A 24,405-nucleotide genomic window follows, 5' to 3' on the forward strand; every position below is an offset into this window, starting at 1 on the left:
ATCCCCACCTGCCGCCCTCCCGCTTCCCCGGAGGCCAGCTCATGCCTTTCGGCAGAATAAGTCTTGTAATTGCTGCTCTTGCTGGGATGGGAGTGTCCTGGGAGCAGCGGCGCTGTGCTGCATCTCTGACTTCGGCGCTGCCAGCCCAGGACCTGGCCTCGGAAATGTTTGCCGACGTGAATTAACAGGCACTTCAGACTCGCATTTCAGCCAGTTGTTTATATTGGTGTGAAAAATCCTGCATGGCACAGATCTCGAGTCTCTGCGATCCCAGTCACAGAATTATAATACTAAGATGGGGAGGTTGGAAATGAAACGTTTCTGTACTTTCTGGTTTAAAAAGAAAAAAAAAGGCAGCTTCCTGGATTGTGGCACTTTGCAGCATTCAAAGTCATGTTTCATTTGTAAATTTGTCTCATTTATACATTTGGTGAGTTGTTTGTGTGATATCGACTTACGGTTGACATTTTGCTTGGATTTTAGTAAAGACTTCATAAAATAGAGAGGGGGAGTGCGGATTTTGTAGCATCAGTAGCCACTGCTGCGCTGTGACCTTGACCAGAAGGCTGGTTGGATGTAACTTTTCCGAGAGATAATTAAACCAGCTGAGGTAGGAATGAGACTGGAATTGAAAGCTCGGGAGATTCTGAAACCTTCTCTGACCTGTCCTTTCTTTCCGTTTTTAGGATTTTTGTCCCTGAGTCATGGAAGACAGAAGAGCTGAGAAGTCATGTGAACAAGCGTGTGAATCACTGAAGAGGCAGGACTATGAAATGACCCTCAAGCACTGCACGGAGGCCCTCCTTTCTCTTGGCCAGTACTCCATGGCCGACTTCACGGGGCCATGTCCACTGGAGATAGAAAGCATCAAAATTGAGAGTCTTCTTTACAGAATCGCCTCGTTTTTGCAACTGGTGAGTAAACACTGTTGATACGCTGGTGCTGAGCCACGAAAAACGGATTTGTGCATTGAGTTGGGAGGATTGTTGGCCACAATCACCTAAGTCTGGGCTGACGTGGCTGGTGATTGCTGAGCGTGTTTGACAGCAGCAACTGTTTTTAAGCCTTTAAAGTTGTATTAATGTATAGCATTTTGGGCTATCCACTCATTCAGCAAATATTTATTGAGCGTATACTATGTATGGGACCCAGGTCTAGGTACTGGTAGACGCTGGTGAGAAAGAAAATGATCTTCCTGGTAGTTTTTCTAGTTAGGGGCACAGACAAGAGACAATAGATATCATATAGAAGTAGAACCTGTTGAGAATTTGAAGGTAGCGGTCTGCATGAACAAAAAGTCAGAGCCAGGGAGATACGGGGACATAGGGTTAGGGTTGGGGTTGCAATTTGAAATTGAGGGGTCAACGTGGGCTTCACTGGTCAGGTGACACGAGGGAGGTGAGGGAGGGAGGTTGCCACGTCAACACCTGGAGGAAGAGTGCAACAGGCAGAGGAAACGGTCAGTGCAAAGACTCGGAAGCATAGCCTGCCTGGCGCATTTGAGAAATAGCTAGCAGGCCAGTGTGCTGGGGAGAAGTCTGTGAGGGGGCGTGGGCGGCGGGGCTAAATCCTGTGGGGCCCTCCAGGTCCCTCTAAGGACCTGGTTTTCTTCTACTGAAGATGGGGAGCTCTTGTTAGGTTTTGAGCAGAGGAATGGCATGATCTGATTTGGCAGCAGTTCTTTGGCTTTTGTCCTGAGGGTAGGCTGTGGAGGGGTAAGTGAGGCAGGGGGACTGGGTCGCAGGCTGTTGGACTGATCCAGGCCAGAGATGATAGTGCCTCAGGCAAAATGGCGGCAGTGGAGAGGCTGAGGAGTGCTCTGATTCTGGTTCTAAGTTGAAGGTCGACCTGGTACGCTTTCCTAATAAATGGAGTGCAGGGAGTGAGCAAGAGCGAGAGAGCGTGGTCACAGATTCCCCACTTCAGTGTTGTTTTGTCTGAGCAGCTGGAAAGTGGAGTTTCCTCAACTGAGATGACAGGGCTGTAGGTGGCGCACAGGTCTCGTGGGGCCAGGCGGGAGTTCAGTTTTGGACATGAGGAGTTGGAGATGTCAGTTAGGTACCCAGCTGGGGATGTTGAGTAAGGAGTCAGGCAGCTGCGGAGTTTGGGCGAGAGGTCTGGGTCAGAGATACTGCCTTAGGGGTTGGTTGCCTATGGATGGTATATAAAGCCTTGAGCCTGGGTCAGCTCAGCAAGGGGAAGAGTGTCCCCAGAGAAGAGGAGAGGACCGAGGACTTGGTCTTAGGCACCACAGTTCAAAGAGGTGGGGGAGAAGAAGAGGAACCAGCAAAGCAGCCTGAAGAGCACCCTTGATGTAAAGGAAACCGAAGGCGGGGGGACTAGCATAGTAAAGAAGGAGGAGCCAAGTGAGGGAGGGGTCAGCAGTGCCAACTGCCCGGAGTGGAGTGAGAATGGAGAGGTGACGGAGATGTGACCGTGCGTCTGGACGGAAACAAGGAAGCGTAGAGCGCGGTCCAGCTGGGTGCAGTGGAGGTCGCGGAGAGCTGCACGGGAGCAGCCCCTGTGGGGTGCCGGCGCACCTCCGACTGCAGAGAGTTCGAGAGAGTCACGGGAAGGAGTTGAAGTACATGAGTGTAGACGGCTCCTGAGGAGTTCTGTACGAAGGAGGCACAGACAAGTGGCAGTGGCAGCTGGTGAGAGAAGTGAAGTCACGAGAAGGCTTTTTTGTAAAGATGGGGAAGTCGCAGCATGCGTTTAGAGGACTGATTCGGTGCAGACAAGTCCGTGACCCGGCGGGCACGGAGCGGGCCCCACGGGGGTACAGCGGGCTTCAGGAGAGGACCTGGAGGGCTGGCCCGGAACAGGCGAAGGGCACACGTGGGGTGACAGGCCTTGGAGTGTCTCTTCTCAGGGCGATCACGAGGGAGGAGGCTCTGCGAAGTGGAGCGAGAGAAGGGGGGGGGGGCGTGAGTGAGGGCCGGGGAAAGAGCTCGTTGTGCTCTGTGAATATGAAATTCGAAACGTTAATATTGAAACTTTGAAGCAAAGCTGAGGTTTTATTTATTTATTGTTTTTGATAAAATTTGTTTTAAGCTGCCCTTGAACTACTTAATTTTACCTTGTATCTTTTATTTTGCAGAAAAACTATGGGCAAGCTGATGAAGATTGTAGGCATGGTATGTTTAAGAACTGGACTTTTCTGCTTTGAAAATTTGAGTTATTTACATTGAACCATGTTTAAGATTTGAGCTTTTCTGTGCTAATTTCAAGAGAGATTATAACGTTTGAGAACCCCCTCCTTTCCTTTTTTTTAATTGTTTATTTTTGAGACAAAGAGACAGAGCATGAGTGGGGCAGGGGTGGAGAGAGAGGGAGACACAGAATCTGAAGCAGACTCCAGGCTCTGAGCTAGCTGTTAGCACAGAGCCCGATGCGGGGCTTGAACCCATGAACCTTGAGATCATGACCTGAGCCGATGTTGGACGCTTAACCCACTGAGCCACGCAGGTGCCCCGAAAACCCCCTCCTCACTGCAGTTCCTAGTAACTGATGTGGACGACGACTTTCCTGTTATGACCGATGTGCTGTTGAACATTGCTCCTCGTTGTGAGTGGGAATGTTAATGGTGTCCTCTTAGAGTTTGTGTGTGAGTATTTTTAGTCTGTAGGAGCTGAATTTTAAGACCCGTAACACACATGGATTGAGATGTTAAGCTTGGATAAACTGAAAGGCTTGTCTGTCTGTCCTAAAATGTTTTTTTCCCTTCAGTAGATTTCCCTTAGAGAAGAGAGACCAACTAGCATGCTCTTCAGTGCCTTTTTCTGTTTTCTTTGGGCGAGAAATTAATTAAAAAGATTTTTGCTCTTTGGGCGCTCACAGCATAGGAATCCTTTTTCTTCGTGAGTGCTGCCAGGTCACTGGCATGAATCTAGGAGTGAGTGGGAGAAGGGGTGCGGTGTGCGGTGGGAAGTTCTGCACAGCGGAACTTGAAGAATATAGTGCTTCCTTTATCCAGAATTTGGGGGAGGGGGCTGCCAGTGTTAAACAGAAGTTAATTTTTTTTATTACTCCTTTGTATCAAAACTTTTAAAAGTATTAACTGCTTTTCTTGTAAACCTTAAAAACTATCTGACACCCCCCTGTGGCACATTGGACATAATTTAACCATTCATTGAAGAATGTGAACCTCCCGTAACAGAGTCTTTACTGTCTCTGGACATTTAAAATTACCCACAACAACAAAAATAAAATTACCAGCAAGCCAAATAGTAAGTCAAATAATACTTACTATTATATATATACTATATATATGAGGAAGGGAATCATTTCCCCTTTTTATCCTACCTGAAGAAATCATTATTACTTTTGCTGTATCTATGGTACCTTTCTCCATAAACACAAATGCTTATAATTTGTAGATAGGGCGGTTTCCTTTAAAAATTAAAAAAAAAATTATGTACCAAAAGATCATAGATCTCTTTTTTTAGTTCTACTTTTTAAAAGTTTATTTATTTATTTTGAGAGAGACAGACCAGGTGGGGGCGGGGCAGAGAGAGAGAAGAGAGAGATTCCCCAACAGGCTATGCACTGTCAACACAGAGCCTAATCTGGGGCTTGAACTCCTGAACCATGAGACCATGACCTCAGCCAAGATCAAGAGTCGGACGCTGGACTGACTGAGCCACCTGGGTGTCTATCATGGATATCTTTTTAAGTTTCACGGGTTCCAATTACTTCTTAATATTCCATGCTATAAATGCTTCATACTTTCTCAAACATTTTCATATTGGTAGGCATTCACATGGTTCTTGTGTTCTCCTTTGTCATTCTGATCCATCCTGTAATAAAAACATGTTCTTTCTTAGTGTTGCTTGTTTCTGTAGGATAGTCTTAAAAGTTGGAAGTCTGGGTTAAAGTAGAATATTTACAGTAGTTTCAGATGCACACAGCCACCAGCAGCATATGTGTGTGGCCGTGCCCTGTAACCTCACCAACATGGGAACCTGCCAGTCTTGATGTTTTGCCAGTCTCATGTGTGAGAAATGGATACCCTTTCTTTAATTTTCACTCCCTTGAGGATTAGTGAGGTGGAATACAGTCTTCTCATTTTAGAGGCGCACAAAGTCCCAGAAGGTTAAATGGTTTGTGAGAAGTCACAGGACAGTGAGAGTAAGCGCTGTTAGTGAAGGAGCACACGGAAAACGTTGCATTTTTCTGTTGTTTTATTTAGCATTTCTTTTATTTAGTGTTTATTTTTTTAGAGAGAGAGAGTCAGCCTGAGCAGGGGAGGGTCAGAGAGAGAGGGAGACACAAAATCTGAAGCAGGCTCCAGGCTCTGAGCTGACAGCACAGAGCCCGACATGGGGCTTGAACTCAACAAATCATGAGATCATGACCTGAGCTGAAGCTGGACGTTCAAGCGACTGAGCCACCCAGATGCCCCTTCATTTAGCATTTTTAAAGTTAAGATACTACTTTACAGCTTCTGAATTTCTAAAATAAATGTTTAACCAGGACTCCTTTGGAGGTGACGAATATGTTTGTTACCTGCATTGTGGTGATAGGGACATGAGTGTGTACATGTGTACAAATTCACCAGATGATGTACATTAGTTATATGCAGTTTTGTATACCAGTTCTGTCTCTGTGATGTTGGGGAGAAAAGTTTATCCAGCATCTAGGACGAAGTCGTAATGAAATAACTATACTCTTGTGTTGGTGGAATGTGAAGGGGCATGCAACTTGGTAATATGTTTATGCCCTTCGACCCCACTAATCTCATTTCTGGGATGCTGTCCCAAGTAAATAATACACGAGAAAGAAGAAATTGGATGTGGAGCGGTGTTTATTGCAGTGCTGTGCATAAAAGTGAAAAATCCGTTAGCTTCCAGTAATGGAGGAGTTCTTTTAATGAAATTCTATGCGTTCCTTGTTACCATCTGTGTGATGCGGAAACACATGGAAAATGCTTGCTGAAATGCCAGAGCAGTGTATCTATAACGATGCTCACTTGAAATAGACATTCAGGAACATTAGCCAGGTTTATATGTATGTATTGCTAGCTGTGGAGTTCTGCCACTAGATGAATTTTTTTTCTTGTTCAACTTTTGGCGGCAGTGTGTAAATACCATGTTAGGCAGCGAGTGAGTAATAAAGAGCAAGTCCGGAGTCCCAGCCTGTTAATTATCCTACTGCTTTGTAACGCCAGGGAGCTGTGGGAGAGTTCGTGTCCTACTGGCCTCAATCTTGTGTTTGCCTTTCATATACTGTACTTTTCCTTTCTTTTTAAAAAGAATTTTTAAAAATGTTTATGTATTTTTGAGAGAGAGAGAGCACAAGTAGGGGAGGGAAGATAGCGAGGGAGACACAATCCGAAGCAAGCTCCAGGCTCTGAGCTGTCAGCACAGTGCCCAACATGGGGCTCGAACCCACAAACCACGAGATCATGACCTGAGCTGAAGTTGGCAGCTTAACCAACTGAGCCACCGAGACGCCCCTATATTACACTTTTTCTTAAGTTTATTTATTTTGAGAGGGCACGAGCAGAGGAAGGGCGGGGTGGGGGGGGGGAGAGGATCCCAAGCAGACAGTGTGGAGTCCAGCACGGGGCTCGATCCCACAAACTGGGAGATCTGGACCTGAGCTGAAGTCCAGAGTCAGACACCTAAGCGACTGAGCTGTGTTGTTCGGACATCTGTTCCCTCTCTGTGTGCCTGTCAGATTGCATTCCTTGCAGCTCTCAACATGCCCCATCCTAACTCCCCCCTGTTTCGTTTAGCTTCTGACCTTCAGATTTCACCTTCTCAGACAGGGTTAAGAAATCGGGCAGGCGTTCTGTTATAGAATTAAAAAGCATTGAAGGTTGTTTTGTATTATGAAGAAATTAAGATATATAGGAAAATAGAAGAGTTTAATAAACATTCATATTCTCAGAACCTAAGTGTAACATTTGACCATATTAACTTTTTTCTGAACTATTTAAAAATAATGATAGACATCATGTATTTAAAAATAAGGCCAGAAGCGCACAACCACAGTATTATTATTATTAACAAATAAAATGGGCAGCAATTCTCCGTGGTTTTGTGAGGTTGAGCCCGGCTTTGGGCTCTGTGCCGGCAGTGCAGAGCCTGCCTCGGATTCTCGGTCTCCCCCCACCCCCCATGCTGTCTCTGTCTCTCTCAAAATAAACAAACTTAAAAAAATTGACAGTAATTCCCTAATTTCACTGAAAACCCACTCTCTAATCAAATTTACTTGGTTGTCCCCAAAATGCTTTTTATGACTGATATTTTCCAAGCCAGGAACTAAATTAGAATCATAAAAAATTTTTTAAGTTTATTTATTTATTTTGAAGGAGAGCACGAGCACATCCATCCGGGGGAGGGACAGAGAGGGAGAGAAAAATCCCAAGCTGGCTTCGTGCTGTCAGCACAGAGGCTGACTTGGGGCTCGATCTCACGAACTCGGAGATCATGACCTGAGCTGCAATCAGGAGTCGGGTCCTTAACTGACTGAGCCACCCAGGTGCCCTGCCTTCTGTTTTTGTCGATGGTTTCCTTTGCTGTGCAGAAGCTTTTTATTTTGCTGTAGTCCCAATAGTTTATGTTTTGCTTTTGATTCCCTTGCCTGAGGAGACACATCTAGAAAAATGTTGCTAAGGCCAATGTCCAAGAACTACTACCTATGTGTTTTTACTTCTTACTTTTAGGTATTTAGTCCATTTTCAGTTTGTTTTTGTGTATGGTCTGAGAAAGTGGTCCTGTTTCATCCTTTTGCAAATAGCCATCCAGTTTTCCCAGTACCATTTATTGAAGAGACTCCGTTTTCCCTACTGTAAATCCTTGCCTCCTTTGTTATACATTGAAAATTTTGGAAAAATACCTTGATTAGGCCTAGCTTTTGAAGAAGAGATTTAATTAATGTTTATTTTTGAGAGAGTGAAAGCATGGGAGGGGTAGAGAGGGAGACACAGGATCCAAAGTGGGCTCTGTGCTGACAGTATGGGGCTTGACCTCGCCAATGGACTTGAACTCACAAACCGTGAGATCATGACATGAGCCAAAGTCAGACACTCAATGGATCTCGCCAAACAAAGATTTTAGAAATACCTAAGGACTTGATGAGACAAATAACCTAGTATTGTGATGTGACTTAAAAAATACAGAATCATACTCACCATTTACTGTACTTAGGCTTATTTTAAATCACCTTTCTTATTGCATGTAATTTAAGGGAGGGGAATTACATTTTAATTGTAGATTGTCTCCTATTTTGATAGTCAGAGGCTATCAGGCCCCAAGAGAGGCTATTTTGTTGAAACAAGTGAATGAATATTCCTTCAATATTACTCAGTTTCTGGTCTAAAACATTTCAAGGAATACATGTTACAGAAGCTGAAGACAGAACAAAGTAGCAGAGGTAAGGCGTTCAGGCTTCCACCTTGGTATCTCAGCACACAGGAAGGGGCAGTTCAGTTTGGGAACAGTTGTGTGCTTACAGTAAACTCTTGCAGATAGTTGGTAGGAAGAGAATTTTTCTGCAAGGCATTGTAACATTTTTACAATTGCTCAAGATTAGATCATGTTTAAAAAAAAGAATTTTATTAAAAAAATTTTTTAATGTTTTTGTCTTTTTGAGAGAGAAAGCGTGAGTGGGGGAGGGGCAGGGAGAGAGAGTTGGGGCAGAGGATCTGAAGTGGGTGACATCAATGACTCCGATGGGGTGGGAGTGGGGGCTTGAACTCACGAACTGTGAGACTATGACCTGAGCTGTTAGAAACTCAACCAACTGAGCCACCCAGGTGCCCCTAGATTACATTCTTAATGTCCTTCCTTTTGGCAAGTTCAGTTATTATAGCTAAGGCAAGTGTAATAACGCATGGGGTTATATTTTGTTTTCCTTCAAGCCTTTTCAAGATATTACAGATAATCAGGGACCAGGTGGGCAGTGCAATTTAATTTTATTATATGATACAAAAGCAGTAGAGCTGTTTATCTGTAATTGTTGATTGTTTTTTTACGACAGTTCTTCATGTGGGATCCCACAAGACAAACTGAATTACAGTTTAGGGCAATAGTTGGAAAAAAGTACATCAGTATTGACTCTTGTCTAAAAAAAGGGAGAGAAGGAAAAAAAGAAAACATGATTTTGACAGATCTTGAGGCTTTTAAACATCAGTGTAATGCAAGAGTTTTTTCACAGTAAAATTCAGCAGATACCTTTTATAAAACTATCTATAAAAGTCTTTGAAAATATATGACTTAATACTCTTTAAACAAGACATAATCACCTGAGGTTGAAACATTTTTAGATATATTTTCATTTCCCTGAAACATTTTTTAGCTTTTGACAATTAGTTTCTTAATATGCAATTACTGAAAAGGAACTAGGATATTTCCTTAGCAGTTCTCAGTACTGCTTTATAATTTTTAGAAGGGGAAGGTGACATCTACGGGACTCTTATGAGGAGACTGTGCTAGTCTCCCACTTGACATAATTAACACAATCTTACTAGATAGCTCCTGTCACCTCCATTTTACAGGGGAGGAAATACGTTAGTGAAGGTGAATAGTCCAGCCCTTAGTTGGACTTTTATTTTTTCTTCAGATCATTTTATTTGCAGTGTATTATTTGAACCTTACAACAAACTTATACATGTTTCTGTTTTACAGATGACCACACTGAGGGCCGGAGAGCTAAAGTACCTTGCCAATGGTCCTATTTTTTTTTTTTAATATAATTTATTGTCAAATTGGCTTACGTACAACACCCAGTGCTCATCCCAAGAAGTGCCCTCCTCAATGCCCATCACCCATTTTCCCTGTTTCCCATTCCCCCATCCAGCCTCAGTTTGCTCTCGATATTTAAGAGTCTCTTGTGGTTTGCTTCCCTCCCAACCAATGGTCCTATTTGAATAGTTCAGGAATAGTAAGAGCTGAGGGAGATGTGGGCTTACCTGGGAATTATATAAGATGTTCAGGACATTCTTAACAACACTCTGTTGGAGTTGATCACTTACTGGAATTATCCAGGGATCCTTGAGTAGACCTGTAACGTGGATGGAATGAGACAACAGATCGGCCTGCACTAAAAGTAATTGAGTGAAACCTGAAATACAGAGAGACTGCAACTTTCAATTTAGTCATCTGCTTTCATGAAATATACAGCGTGTTAATTTCAATAGTGAAAAATTGGAATTGTTCTGAGGCCAGGAAGTAGTTAAATACATTGACCTATCTACTTGATGGAGCACTGTATAGACATTAGTATTATAAATGTAAGCCCTCAGAACATGGAAGATGTTGAATGTGTGAAGGGGAAATAACGCAGAATACAAACAGTTATATTTGTATCAGTTACAATCATGTAAACATCATGTAAATGTTGGTAAATATTGGAAGAGAACATGAATAAATGAGCACAGTCTGTTTAGTTGAGTGATGAACCTATGGAGAATTTTTCTGTAGAATTTTATGAGTGTTGTTAAAATGTTATTTGTGTAATGGAAGAATTGAGCAATGTAACGAAAGGATATGTTCAATACAACCTGAATAAATCCGTTATGAACAGACCCTATAGACCTTAAATACATAGTGCATTATACTGATACTTAAACATTTCCTTGGAAATAATTGGAAAAAAATGCAGCTTCCAAAATATTTTTATTTCAGCAAATGATTTTCTTGCAAAGGAAGCTAAAGTGTGTACAAACTAAAAATAGAGTCTTGGACTTAGCAGTGAAGAGAAAGACACAGATTGTTTTACTAGTTGAGCCATTACAGTTGCTGTGAGAAATCTTCTCAGATGACATGGCGTAAAAACGAGTATGTTCTGTATTGTTACACGTATGTGCTCTTGTGATTGTATTAAATGTGTGAACACTTGCGAGCAATTTGATTAGTATTTTCTATGGCCGTTTGACATTTGAGTTCTTAGTTAATCTTGCTGGTTTTGTTAAAGGCTAATTCTTAACTGCTCAGGAATACCACATGTTGAGATTTGCAGTTTCTATTCTTATGCATTTTAAGTGCACTGGGTCTCATGTCACTGTTGACAATGTGGAAATTATGTTCAGAGGAGGTTTCTGCCGTTTAATAGCCCTCATTTACCCAGGAATCATAGGTTGAACCATATTTTTCAATGGAGAGAGAGCTTCAAAGTTAATTTTTCCTGTGGTTTTGGTGTGATCCTACTGGCTGTAGGCTGGAGTGAGTTAGACATGTGGATTGTCCTATGTTCTTTCCTTCCTTCCTTCCTTCCTTTTCTTTCTTTTTCTCCCTTCCTTTCTTCTCCGCCCTCCCTCCCTCCCTTCCTTCCTTTCTTTCTCTCTCTCTTTTCCTTCCTCCCAAATATTTATTTATTTATTTTTAGATAGAGCAAATGAGCAGAGGAGGGGCAGAAAGAGAGAGAGAGAGAGAGAGAGAGAGAGAGAGAGAGAATATCCCAAGCATGCTCTGCACTGTCAGCTCAGAACCTAACGTGCGCCTCTATCCCATGAACTGTGAGATCATGACTTGAGCCAGAATCGAGTTGGAAGCCTAACTGACTGAGCCCCCCATGTCCCTCTGGTCTTATCTTTGTGCCTGATTGGATAGAACAGAGACATCACTGCTCTCCTCTAGTACTTGAAGGACTTTTTTTCCCCCCCAGTTTTTATTTATTTTGGAAGAGAGAGAGCAGGGAAGGGGTAGAGAGAAAAGGAGAGAGTGAATTTTAAGCAGGCTCTGTGCTCTCAGCACAAAGCCCAATGAAGGGCGCAAACCTACGAACCACAAGATCATGACCTGAGCTGAAACCAAGAGTCAGACGCTAACTGACTGAGCCACCCAGGCGCCCCTTGGAGTCGTTCTTTTAGCAGAGGGAAGTCGTCTTGTGATAGTGTGCTGACGTTATCGAGAAAACATGGACATCAGATGTTATGGTTAATGCTGGCTGTTTCTTCCCGACAGTGCTGGGGGAAGGCCTGGCCAAGGGGGATGGTGCCTTCCAGGCTGTGCTTTGCTGCATGCAGCTGAAGGGCAAGCTCCAGCCCGTATCCAGCATTCTTGCCAAGTCGCTGACGGGCGAGTCCCTGGTACGTTGATGAGCTCTGATTCGGAATGTCCTGAACGGTTACATTCATTTAACTCCTTAGGCATGTGGTGGGAAAAAGCAGTTCAGTTTGTGCTTTTCCTCTTTCTTCTTTCTATCAGAAATCCAAGTTTCTGTTCAACAAACTGATGCTTACTCATCGTATTGTAGTAGTTTGTGATATTGTATATAAGAATTACAGGTACTTTTTAAAACTTTGAAAGTATAAGATTACTAAATGATTTTTTTAAAAGATTTTTTTGTTTTTATTAGTTTTTAAGTGTTTATTTTTTGAGAGACAGAGAGAGCATGAACAGGGGAGGGGCAGAGAGAGAAGGAGACACAGAATCTGAAGGAGGCTGTCAGCACAGAGCCCTATATGGGGCTCGAACTGCAAGATCGTGACCTGAGGTGAAGTTGGCCGCTTAACCGACTGAGCCACCCAGGCGCCCCAAGATTTTAAAATTTTTACACATGATCTTAGCCAAATGGCCGAGAAGCGATTGATTTTTTTTATTTTTAAAGATGCATATTTATTTTTGAGATAGAGAGCCTAGGCAGGCTCTAGGCTCTTGAGTTGTCAGCACAGAACCTGATACAGGGTTCAAACTCATGAACCATGAGATCATGACCTGAGCCGAAGTTGGAGACTTAACTGACAGAACAACCCAGATGCTCCAAAGATTTTTAAAATTTTTAAATGATTTCTACATCCAACGTTTTATTTTATTATTTATTTATTTATTTATTATTTTAAAAATTTACATCCAAGTTAGTGCAACAGTTTAGTGCCCCAGTGATTTCAGAGGTCGTTTCCTTAATGCCCCTGACCCACTCAGCACCCCTCCAGCACCCTCTGCTTATTCTCTACATTTAAGAGTCTCTTACATTTTGTCCCCCTCCCTGTTTTTATGTATTTTTTTACTTCCCTTCCCTTATGTTCGTCTTAGGTAATTCTATCCTTAAGGAAGTTTTCTGTATAAGTTAAGTACATTACACAGTTTTACTTGTGGGTTTTTAAATTTAAAACTAGGAAGAAGTACTTGCTTTTATATCCAAGTGAAATTTGAACTTCAGAAGAGTGAATATTTTTGCCTGTTTTCTTCAACTGGTTTATTAATGGACTATTTTTAAAGTGCTGGGATCATTTTATGTGATTCTGAGTCATGGGTAACTGATTGAGTTCACCATTTTGCAAATACAAGTCCATTAGCTTTAGATGGGAAAAAGCTCCAAAAAAGTTTACGTTTATTTTTCTTCTTGCTCATGGAATCTTGCTTTCCGGTGATACCCATTGTGAATAGTTTATTAAATTGATGTTAAACTCTTATATAAGGTGAATACAGGGTTTTAGGCCACACTGTATATTTTGTCCTGTTAACTGTTTTAGCCTTCCTTACAGATGGTTAACTTCGTTATTATAACTAGAGGCAGTGGGGTTGGGAGGTGAGCATAGAGTTGTGTTTTTACAGATCAACCCTAGAAGCAGCGGAGGAATTGAGTTATGCCCCCGCAGCAAAGAACTAATATACTAACCAGGTTTTGCCTCTTTCATTCACCCTTTTCAGAATGGGATGGTAACAAAAGATTTGACAAGACTAAAAACACTTCTCACCGAAACCGAGGTAAGACTATTAAGTGGATCTCTTTGAAAAGAGTTTAGCTCAGTCTGGCTAGCAAGTGTTGTGTATTAGCACTGGAAAATCCTGGGGCATCAGCCAAGGATGAGGCTCCAGGGAGGGTAGTGGATGCCCGTGGCCGCCTTCTGCAGCCCCGCTTGGTCTCATCCCGGGAACCCTGCTCCTTCTCATGTGTCCTCTGCACCTCACGCCTCCAGTTCCTCGTTCTTGTTAGTGGTCTCTGGCCAACAAATGGGAAGATGGCTGGGAAATTTTATCGTTTAAATACGTGCCAAGAGTTGGACGCTTAACCGACTGAGCCACCCAGGCACCTCTCAAGGCTTTTTTTTTTTCTCGAAGCAACTAAAGAAGTCTGTGATTTAAAGACTGTTTTTACGGAATGGAGTTTAGGAGATGGAAATCATGTGTATCAGTGTAAGTGGTGAACAAAAGTCTGCTCTGGCGAAGCGCTCGAAGGGCCCATGGAAGGCCAGGGGATGCAGGGCTGCCTGTTGGGCCCCTAGCTTTATAAGTCTCAGATTTCTATTCCTCATATAGGCATACAGAAGTATTTTTATTTAGATGTCTCATTTTGTTTTTCATTATTTTTTAAATGTTTATTTAAAAACAAATGGGGTGGTCAGAGAGAGAAGGGGACAGAAGATCCAAAGCCGGCTCTGTGCTGACAGCAGCGAGCCCGAGGCTGGGCTCGAACTCACAAACCGTGTGAAGCCATGCAAGCCACGGAACCCATGTAAAGGGATTGATTGGCTTATTTATTTAAACAATTGGCACGCACTGTGGGTGAGGTCCTATGCCTTGGTGCTAGGGGTACAGCACTGACCAAGACCCCTGCGGTCGGGAAGTTAAAAAGTCTAGGGGAGGAGACAGAGACCAAATAAATTAAGCAGCTATAGATAGGTATAATTCACATTGAGGAAAGTGGTAGAGGGAAAAAAAATAAGCCTTCTGTGATGGGAAAAACAACTGGATTGGTGGTGAGAGGGCGAGACAGCTGAGCCAGGAGCTGAGGCTTGAGAAGGGGCCAGGGTCACCGAGACTGAGATGGAGCGAGGAGCAGAAGTGCAGGTGGAAACCTTGACCTCTTGTAGATTACGTTCCTGTTCCAAAGCTGTAACATATCTCACATACCAACAAACTAATAAGCAAAGACCGTTGTCATGAATTGCCCAAGCTGGATAAAGATACTGTTTGTTTTGCTACAATTAGATAGGCTTTAAAGAAAATGTTATTTTCTTTGTCTTATTGTGAATTAACTGAGAATCTGTAAGCTCTAATTAACTTAAAAGCCATTTCCTTTCTTATGTATATGCAGTCTTCCTAATTTGTAAGAATTAAAGGGACTCCGGTTTAAATGTTTCCAACTTTTACCATGAGAATGTAAAATAAGATGACCTTTCATTTTATTAAGAGCTTTGGCTTTCTTCTTTTTTATCGCCTTAATTGAATCACGAGCTTTACACCTGATATTGACGCACAGAGATGGATATGTTTTGTATTTATAAAATATATGAATTTTTATTTTTAATACTTATAATCCTGTCACATGTAAGGCGACAAATGTCACTGGAGTCTTGTTTAGTAACTGTACTTTTAGAAGAAGCGACCTAAGTTTTGTTTATAATCAACTTTCCTATGTAAAGTATTCTTTTTGGCTTATGAACTGATATTATTTAAAAAAAATCCATCTAGGAGAAGCTAACAAAGGTACTGTTATTTAAGATTGCGTATGACATATTTAAAAATAGAAACAATTTGTTATTTCAAGATTGGGCTTAGCTGGTATTTGACTTGAAGTGCTAGTGGATGAGAACAAAGACATGGAGCTCAAGACTGACTAATTGATGGAAACAAAAACACGTATCTAGTAAGATTTTAAAGGGTGAAAGATTTATATGATCTCAGAAACCAGAGGATTATATCTAGTAAGGTTTAAATGTCAAAAATCAGTAGGGTTGGTTGTGAATTGATAGAAGTTGTAGCAATATGAACTTTGACTGCTTTAAGGTGTCCACACAAACTGAAGATCATAAGCTAATTGATATTGGCCTTCTGCCTCGATGTCTGGGCAAATGCAAAGGTGTTCACAAAAAACAAAAAAACCCAAAAAAACCCCCCAAACCTGGGGCACCTCGGTGGCTCAGGCTGTTGAGTGTCCAGCTCTTGATTTCAGCTCAGGTCGTGTTCCCAGGGTTGCGAGATTGAGCCCCACGATGGGCTCTGTGCAGAGGGTGGAGCCTGTTTGGGATTCTCTCTGTCTCTCTGTCTCTGTCTCTGTCTCTCTCTCTCTCTCTGTCTCTCTCTCTCTCTCTCTCTCCCCCCCACCCCATCTTTGCTTCTCTCTCCTGCTCACATGCTCTCTCTTTCCCTCTAAAATAATAAAAGGAAAAAAAAGTAAAACACCCAACCCAAACACAAACGCATTGGATCCTAAAAGCTAGGGTGGCCATAGACGCAGCCCAGGTCAAGCTTCTTGTCTTTACCAAGTCTTTTCATGCCCACGTGCTGTTTGCCAGCCCCCGCCAGCCTGCAGGCTGGAGGGTGGGCACAGGCGCGCCCGCTCATTTGTGCATCGCTGCAGATGCTGACTCGTGAAACGCACCATGTGTTTTTCCCTTTCTAACACGTAGAAATGCTTTCAGCTTTATTATAGGACTAACACATTCCCATTTTTTCCCCTTGCATATCTGGTAAATTTTATTTTGATAAATATTTTAGAGGAGATACTTTAAACATAGGATTGAAGTGAATTTTTAGGTTTTATATTTATAAATTTGAGGTAGCTGAAAATCATATTTCAAAAGCTAGTGTGGGGTTATGGCCCTTAGACCTGGATTGTAGAATTTAAAGAGAGCTTTTAATGTATCTTCTTTGTCAGCATAGAATCCTTGTAATGTGAACAATTACTTCCAATTTAGCTTATGTATTCTGATATTCAGACCTCATTTTACAGAAAGAATGGGTTGTCTTTAAAAACTTTTGAGAATCAAGTTTCTACCTTCCTGTAGAAACAGTATTATAGTGACTTAGTTCCAGTCCTACCTAAAACGTCCAATTTAATTAATGACCTATAAGTTAAAGTGACATTATTGTTTCAGTTGTATCTAATTAGCATTTAGACATACTTTCTACAGTACAAAACATTCCAAATTCATCTTGGGATACCATTTCCTCTGATTCAGCTCAACATTTATTGAGCACCTGTGCTGTCCAAGGTCTCTGGGTTTTGGAAAACTGAGAGAGCCCTGGGAAACCATCTGTTGGGGCCAGTCTGAGATGCGCATGGCTGATGTGCCCGCAGGGCAGGCTGCCTGTGGTCTGGAAGCGCCGGAGCGGAAATGCAGGCAGGAGCACCAAGAGAGGAGCAGTCTTGGGGGGGGAGGCAGGAATATGGGGGCTCAGGTTAACGGCGGGGGGTGCTAGGTAAAGACCCAGACAGAGGTGACTTGGTGCACACGGGAAGGTTGGTGGTCATTTGGCCCAGGGGCAGATGAGGGCCCTAACCAGGACAGTGGCAGTGGGAGTAGAGAGAGTGAGACTCCTTAAGAGGGTCATTTCAGACCCATTTGGGCAATATTTGGAGAACACTCAGTGAGACAGGAGACAGTTCAAGAAAGCTTTCAGAATTTCAGCCTTGTTCTCTTTGCAGGCGTGAATCCAGTAACTTGAGATGAGGAGCAACTGAAGGAGGACGAGATTTGGGATAAAGATGTTGCGTTTGGTTTTGGACATATTTGTTTAAAGTGCTTGGATGAGCATCTGTGCATCCACCCATCACCTCTGTCCAGCGCTTACTGGGTGCCCATTATGCTCCCAGTCCTCTGTGAGGGGTGGGGATGCGGGAAGGCGCTCGTAGGCTGTTGGCAGTGGACCAGTACGTGGTTGACAGAACGATCCAGTACATAGTATGCTGTCGAGTAGTTAAGAAAAAGAAGAAAATGTGCTGTGGCTGGCACTCAGCTGAAATGGCGGGTGTAGAGTTCAGAGTAAAATTAGAGCCAGAGGAGCAGATTGTGGAGTTCTGTGCGCCAAGGGGGGTCACGAAAACCAGGACATCAGAGTGTTGGGTCCTCAGCTCCCCCATGGGAGAAGGGCTCATCCCAGAGGGATGGGGACTTGGCAGGACATGCCTCAGGCCCCAGCTTGGTGGCACTGCACTCTGGGCAGGAGAAAAGGCACCTCGCTAGCTGGTCTTTCTCCTGGTGTTAGCAAGAGGAGAGCGAAATGAACAAATGGGGTGGAGGAGCTAGTCTTTGGGGTTCAGGACTGGGGACATAGACTTTTTTCTTTTGCTAACAGGTAATTTTTATATAGGGAATCTCTATCTGTTTCCTTAATGAGGGCCACATAAGTACTTTTCTGTAAACATAGTTTAATATAGAGCAGAGATGGAGGCAAAGGATATTGTTAACTAACATTTATTAAAACTTCTAAGTATTCAATCTCAGCCTTTACATTTTTTTAAATGTTTTATTTATTTTTGAGAGAGAGAGAGACCGAAGAGCATGAGTAGGGGAGGGGACAGAGACAGAGAGGGAGACACAGAATTTGAAGCAGGCTCCAGGCTGTCAGCACAGAGCCCGAAGCGGGGCTTGAACTCACGGACCGTGAGATCATGACCTGAGCTGAAGTCGGATGCTTACTGACTGAGCCACCCAGGCGCCCCAAACTCAGCCTTTTAAAAAATGTTGAAAATGTCCACGTTTAATACAACTCAATTGGTTATTTCTCATTATAAGAACATTTTCATTTGAAAAATTTCAGACAGCAACTAGTAACGTCCTCTCTGGATATCATGTGGAAGACTTGGAAGGGGGTAAGTACCGAATTCTGTTTGTTCCGGTAGCTGTGATTCCAGGCATTGCTTTTTTTTTTTTTTTTTTTTTTTTGATTATTGGGAGGACATTTACGGAGTTATGGTACATGTAAGTGGAGGAGAGAATAGGAGGAGAGAATATAAAACTTTAATGCTAAGAAGTAGGTGTGGATGAAGCAGTTGTTTAATGGCCCCTTTTTGTAGGAGAATGGAGTAATGGAGGCAGGAGGTGTCATTTTCTTGCCTCCGCGTAGCTCTAGATGTAAACCTCATTGTTAGCATCGCCAGCCGCTGCGTTCTGGGCTGTAGAGGGAAGCGTGCATTCTCTCTCTGGCCCCGGCCCAGGCTGGTCCAGTTCTTTCTTTTTGGAAGTCCCGGTCGGTAAGTTGAGTTGTTCCTGCCACAGTTAAAAATCCATGACCTCCTCTTCTCTTGCCAGACAAAAGGGGAAGGGGATCAACATTCCCTGAGTGCTTGTGGGTACTCGTCCTTAGTGGCTTTCACAGAGACATGTATTGGCTCCCCCATCTTCCCGAACGGTGATGAGACTGGTGTTTGGTACAGCTCCGTGATTTTCCCAGTCACACAGCTGGAAAGGGGGGAAGCGCGGCTTTAAACTCAGCCTGGCTGAGTATCTTCTTCCCCCCTGTGGGGGTGTGGGCACAGTGATTTGTGAGGGAATAGAAAATGGCTGTAAGGTCCTTAAAAATTAGTTGCTGCTCAACCTCTATTGCTCTAGCCTTTTCTCTCTTAAGCCTTATTTCCTTGGTTTATTTGGAATTTTTTACCTAAACGAATCAAAGCTCATTGTATTCAGAAGTAAACAAATGTTATTTTTTTAGCTCCTACCTCAGAATTCAACATTTTGAACTTGATTTCACTTGTAAAAAGGCTTACTTTATATAAATTACACATGTCAGACAAGCCCTAAAGAACGTGGGTGATAACGCATGACTTTTTACTCAATATGCGGTATTAAATTTGTTCTACAAAATTTCCTTCCAGGGTGCACTAATTTTCTCATTCCTGAAATAATTCCTCATAGAGACACAGCTCATACTTAAGAAATGACAAGCCTGCCAACGTTTCCCCTGTCAGTTGTTAGGGAAGAGACTGCATTGGAAACACGCCCACCAGTGGCTAGGACAGAGTCAGGGCCATCGACTTGATTTAGCTGTTGGGTAACTACTTCAGTAATTTCTAAGTTTCATATGGTTAATTGAATTTAACTCATTTGATTGGTAGAGGCAAGTATGTCATGTCCTTTTTACATCATCTAGGATGATGTGTGTGGAGGGTTTATAGTATTTCTTACACATTAAAATATCAGAATTCTTAGCAAGCCTCAAATGATAAGACTATATCCTGATTACTCTCTAGGATCTTGTAATGGTTGGCATTTCCGCCCACCACCTAGGGGGATCACAAGCAGCGAGGAATATACTTTGTGTAAAAGGTAACGTGAATTTTTTTTTTAAACCAATGCCATGTCTTTATTCAAAAGGATAGATAATTTTCCTTCACTTTCTGAAAAGTAGTAATTCCAATTTAAAGAAGATAATATGTGAAGGAAGAAGTATGATGATTGAGTAAAATGGTTTATTTTCAACTGGAGACAGAAGCCATAATAGTCATTATCATTAAATAATAAAAGTCAAAATGAGATCAGTGAGCCTTCTATTAATTACAAACAACAGTGATCTAAATGGGGATTGTTAAGCCTTTGTGTAGAAGTCTTTTATAAAAGCAGTTGAATGATTAGGACTGAATTTAATTCTGGTCTCTTATTTATGTGAAATTTACCTAACTTTTGGTGATTGAAATTGAAATTAAATAAACTGAAGTAGAGCATAAGATAGCTGAAGAAATGTTAAATTAATTTAATAACTTTTCTAAAAAAGGAAAATCTATTATCTTTGTGCTTTCCTTCTGTATAATTTACGAGTGGTTTCTATTTGAAGGGCTAACCTTTAAAAATCGTTATTAAGCTGGAAAGAATTAGCGAAGTCACATTTTGAAAGGTTCTTTTTGTAAGAACTATTAACTAGTGATATTTTAGAAATAAAGTCTCATTCCTATAGACTGTTTTTGGTAATGAAGAAAACTGGTATGTAGTTTTGATGATTGAATAAAGTATCAGATATGATTTTATAGTAGAAATAAATTTAGTGGTAAATTAAAAAACCTGGTGGCATCCTGTTGTAGAAGAGGAAGAACACAGTCCTCTGCAGAGGAAATGGGAGAAAATTTATAGGCCAGATAAGAATGTCAGCCCTTAATATAGTTAAAGAAATACTTTAAAAGTAGTAGAGAGACAAAGAAATATTTGGTTTATTAAGACCTACTTAAGAGGAACAAATGCATGATTTTAAATGTGTCTTTCAAAGTATAAAAACTTAATAGTATAATTTAAGTTCAAGAATTTTGTAACTACTGTGATGTAAATGATGGAAAATAATTACATATGTTAAAAGAAATAAAATAAAAAAGAAACTTAAAAAAAAAAGAATTTTGTATATCATCAAGAAAAGCTTTGAGAGTAGTCATCTTTTCAAATAGGGTGAACCGTTTGATAATTTACATTGTGCTGTGGTTCGTTTTGTATTTCTTACTGTCTGTATTTTTTCAGTTGAAAAATTATCCATAATATAACACCTCATCTCTATTTTGCTATTTATAGTTTAATTTTCACTTTTTCCCTCAGAAGATCTTTTTTTGATTTTTTGATGTTTCAATTGTTTAAAAATAGGCTAGGCCCATAGTTTTGCATGATATTTAAAACTTAAAAAAAATACTCATAATCAAAGTTTTGCATTTTTATCTGTTTTGACCACCGAATTGTCAGTTGAATTTTCTGAGTTGTAAACACTGGGAAACTATTACCTCTCTGTCCTTTAAAATGAACATTTATGAATTTACCATTGAAGAGTTTAATCTGACTATTGAATTAATTGTGATTCTAACATAAAACTTTTATTCTTATTTAAAACTTCAAGCAAATGAATAGTGTCCAGTATTTTCAATGAAATGTAGGTTAATAGTAGAAAAGAGTAAAAGGCATTACATTTGAAGGTAAGGAGTAGAACCCTTAAGATTATAATTTAATGATACCTTAACATTTTCTTCCAGAATAAAATTCCTAGTATGTGGAGAGTTTTCTTTAGGTCCTGTCATTTGGGGAGCAGGGCGCACCTGTGTTTGATGCACTGGTCCACTTGATGTCAGTGTTGCTTTAGGAAAATTCTGCTCTAAGAAGAATTGTCTGAATAGAGTCGTATCTTCATTAAGAAAACGGCCTTTTCAGTGTTGGTTCTGTGGGTGCGGGGTGGTTAGGATGGGTTCTGTTCTGCATTAGCACCCCCTTATTCCAAAACGGGGGCCCCTGGGTCTGGGAGTTGCTGTAGTGATTAACTGTTGTAAATGTTCTTGAAACCTCTTCTCCCTGCCTCCTCTGTGCAAGTCAGTGTGATGAATGTGGCCTTTCAGGAGATGAAGTTTTGTGTTTGTTATTGAAGAGTCAAAGGGCAAATGCTGGAAGTTTGTCTTTGAAATGGTCCCCCAAAGTATCTGATAAAACAGTCTTTCCTATTCTACTTAGATTTTTAGAGCAAGGACTCTGTAGGTACGGGGCCCAGTGTACTTCGGCACACTCCCAGGAAGAGCTGGCGGAATGGCAGAAAAGATACGCTTCACGGCTGATAAAATTGAAACAGCAAAATGAGAATAAACAGCTCTCAGGCAGTTACATGGAGACCTTGATAGAAAAGTGGATGAATTCATTATCTCCTGAGAAAGTGGTGAGGAAAAGAAACTGCATCGTTTTGTTTTATTTGTTTTAAACAATGACCTTGTTTGAGCCTTGACTTTATTTTATGCTATATTTCGGTTTATTTCCTTATCCTCTATATGTGAAGAACTTGATTCTTGATAAAGTGTTTTTGTAGCAGAATTAGACCCTTTTGCTAAAATAAAGAGCAGAACGACGTCATTTGTTTGGAGATTTGCAAGTGTTTTAGTAACCTTCATCCAGCGAGTGTTGACTGCCCTTTTGTTGTCATTGCTTTTTTTATGACTGGCCTACGCTTTATTATATTTTGGTCTTATAAAATTAATATCTAAAATGTTCTGCTGTGTAAACCGTTGCATCTGCGTCCTTACCGTTGATATTTATTGACCATGCCAGAAGTTTTGTTTGTGCTTTTAGGGCTAAGAACGTGACACCCTTGCTCTCTGTTTTCAGCTCAGCGAATGTATAGAAGGGGTCGAGGTAGAGCACAGCCCTGACCTGTCGGTTACTGTCAACACCAAAAAGTCTCACCAGATGTGGACCTTTGCTCTTACCTGTAAGGTATGAATTTTGGGTTAATTGAAGAATACAAATGTTTTTCAGTTTTCTTAATGCTTTCCTTGACCTTTAAAGCTCTGTTGGAGCATTGAAAATGTTTTAACCTTAAGTACATCAGAAGAAGATTCTGTATTGTGCTAAAGTGTATTTCTGTATTTTGTTCATTAAAGGTATAATTTTTTTAGATTTTGAGATAAAAGTCTTTGTAGATATTTAGATGTTTGCTAATTTATTCATTCAATCCAGAGGTCCTTGATACATTGTCTTCCAAAGTTGGAACATAGGATGCGGTTCACGGCTCATAATTCACTATTTAAAAATTGAATTGTTGAATCTGGCAGTTCTAAGATATTTAACCAGTAACACCTTGTTTTTATACTTGATTTGATGGAATCACGGATTCTGTAATAATGGATTTTTAATACGAGACCTTTTCTTCAATGCATCCCATCTTGAATATAATACTCAAAGTTTTAGAAAACAGCAAAGTCAGACTTTTCTGTGACTATGTGCAGTGGGAAAGTTTTGTGTACTTTTTCGTGGCATTTCTTGGGACAGAAAATCTGGGGACGTTCAGCTTCGGCCTGAACCCAGTCCATTGTCCTTCTGTGAAGGCTTCCTACTTGGAGCTAGGCAAAGCGTTCTTAGGTCAAAGGTATGGAAAGTTGGAGGTCGGTGGTCATAGAGGGCGGGAGCTTTCACCACAAAGAAAGAGGAGCGTGTCGTGGAAAGAGCAGGGTGGCCAGAGATGTAGGATAACTGTCGTTTTTAAAAATTTCAACTTTGTTGAGGTTCCATTGACATCATAAATATATAATTTTAACGACTGATTTTTTTTTAAACTATTCTGATGTTGTTTTAAATGGCTTGTGAGCACAGTTTGTATTTTTAATATAGTCTCTTAGAAACATGGGAAAGTACAAATCCCAAATGGGAATTTTTCCACTGAAGAACCCAGTGACCATTGGGCTTTTCGGCCCCTTGTACTCAGCGAGTTCCTTTCCCTTACTTGCAGCCTGCAAGAATGCTGGGCCGGGTCGCGTTGCTCTACGATGCGCACCGTCCTCATTTTAGCATCGCTGCGGTGTCTGCTGGAGATCGAACCACCCAGGTGTCCCAGGAGGTCCCGGAGAACTGTCAGGAGTGGATCGGAGGAAAGATGGCCCAGAATGGGTTAGATCATTGCGTGTATAAAGTCGCGATAGCATTTAACACAGAAATCTTTGGAACTTTTCGCCAAACCATAGTTTTCGACTTCGGATTGGAACCAGTACTCATGCAGAGAGTAATGATTGATGCAGCTTCTACAGAAGGTAATATTTAGCCCCGATGCGACGTATTAAAAGGCACTAGAGTGGCAACGTTAAAAGATATGTATCAACCCCTGAATATTTTGTGGATAGAGAGGGAATGATGAGGCAAAACAAAATCCCAACTCAGTTGGGATGGACTCATTTACTGTGTAATGAGATTTGAGTGGTTCATATTCTGCCCTGTTCTCTTTATGGGCCGTCAGGCAAAGTTGCTTTGAGCTTCCCCAAGCTTGTTGGAGTAGACGGTCAGGTGTCCTG

The 24,405-nt window shown here is 41.5% G+C and overlaps 1 protein-coding gene across 9 annotated transcripts in view; it reads left to right on the forward strand.

Annotated features, from left to right (window-relative positions):
- The window catches only part of HELZ (helicase with zinc finger), a 146,991-nt gene that overhangs the window by 23,998 nt on the left and 98,588 nt on the right, over positions 1-24,405 (forward strand). For all 9 annotated transcript variants that reach the window (XM_029929006.1, XM_029929009.1, XM_029929004.1 and 6 more), the window contains 9 exons: positions 687-914; positions 3,101-3,137; positions 11,913-12,037; positions 13,602-13,658; positions 18,438-18,489; positions 19,870-19,945; positions 22,088-22,286; positions 22,730-22,837; positions 23,850-24,147. In XM_029929006.1, the coding sequence (XP_029784866.1) occupies positions 705-914; positions 3,101-3,137; positions 11,913-12,037; positions 13,602-13,658; positions 18,438-18,489; positions 19,870-19,945; positions 22,088-22,286; positions 22,730-22,837; positions 23,850-24,147 (1,162 nt within the window). In that variant the 5' untranslated portion in view covers positions 687-704. The remainder of the gene's footprint in view (positions 1-686; positions 915-3,100; positions 3,138-11,912; positions 12,038-13,601; positions 13,659-18,437; positions 18,490-19,869; positions 19,946-22,087; positions 22,287-22,729; positions 22,838-23,849; positions 24,148-24,405) is intronic.

Source organism: Suricata suricatta, chromosome 17 (assembly GCF_006229205.1).
Source record: "Suricata suricatta isolate VVHF042 chromosome 17, meerkat_22Aug2017_6uvM2_HiC, whole genome shotgun sequence".
Lineage (NCBI taxonomy): Eukaryota > Metazoa > Chordata > Mammalia > Carnivora > Herpestidae > Suricata > Suricata suricatta.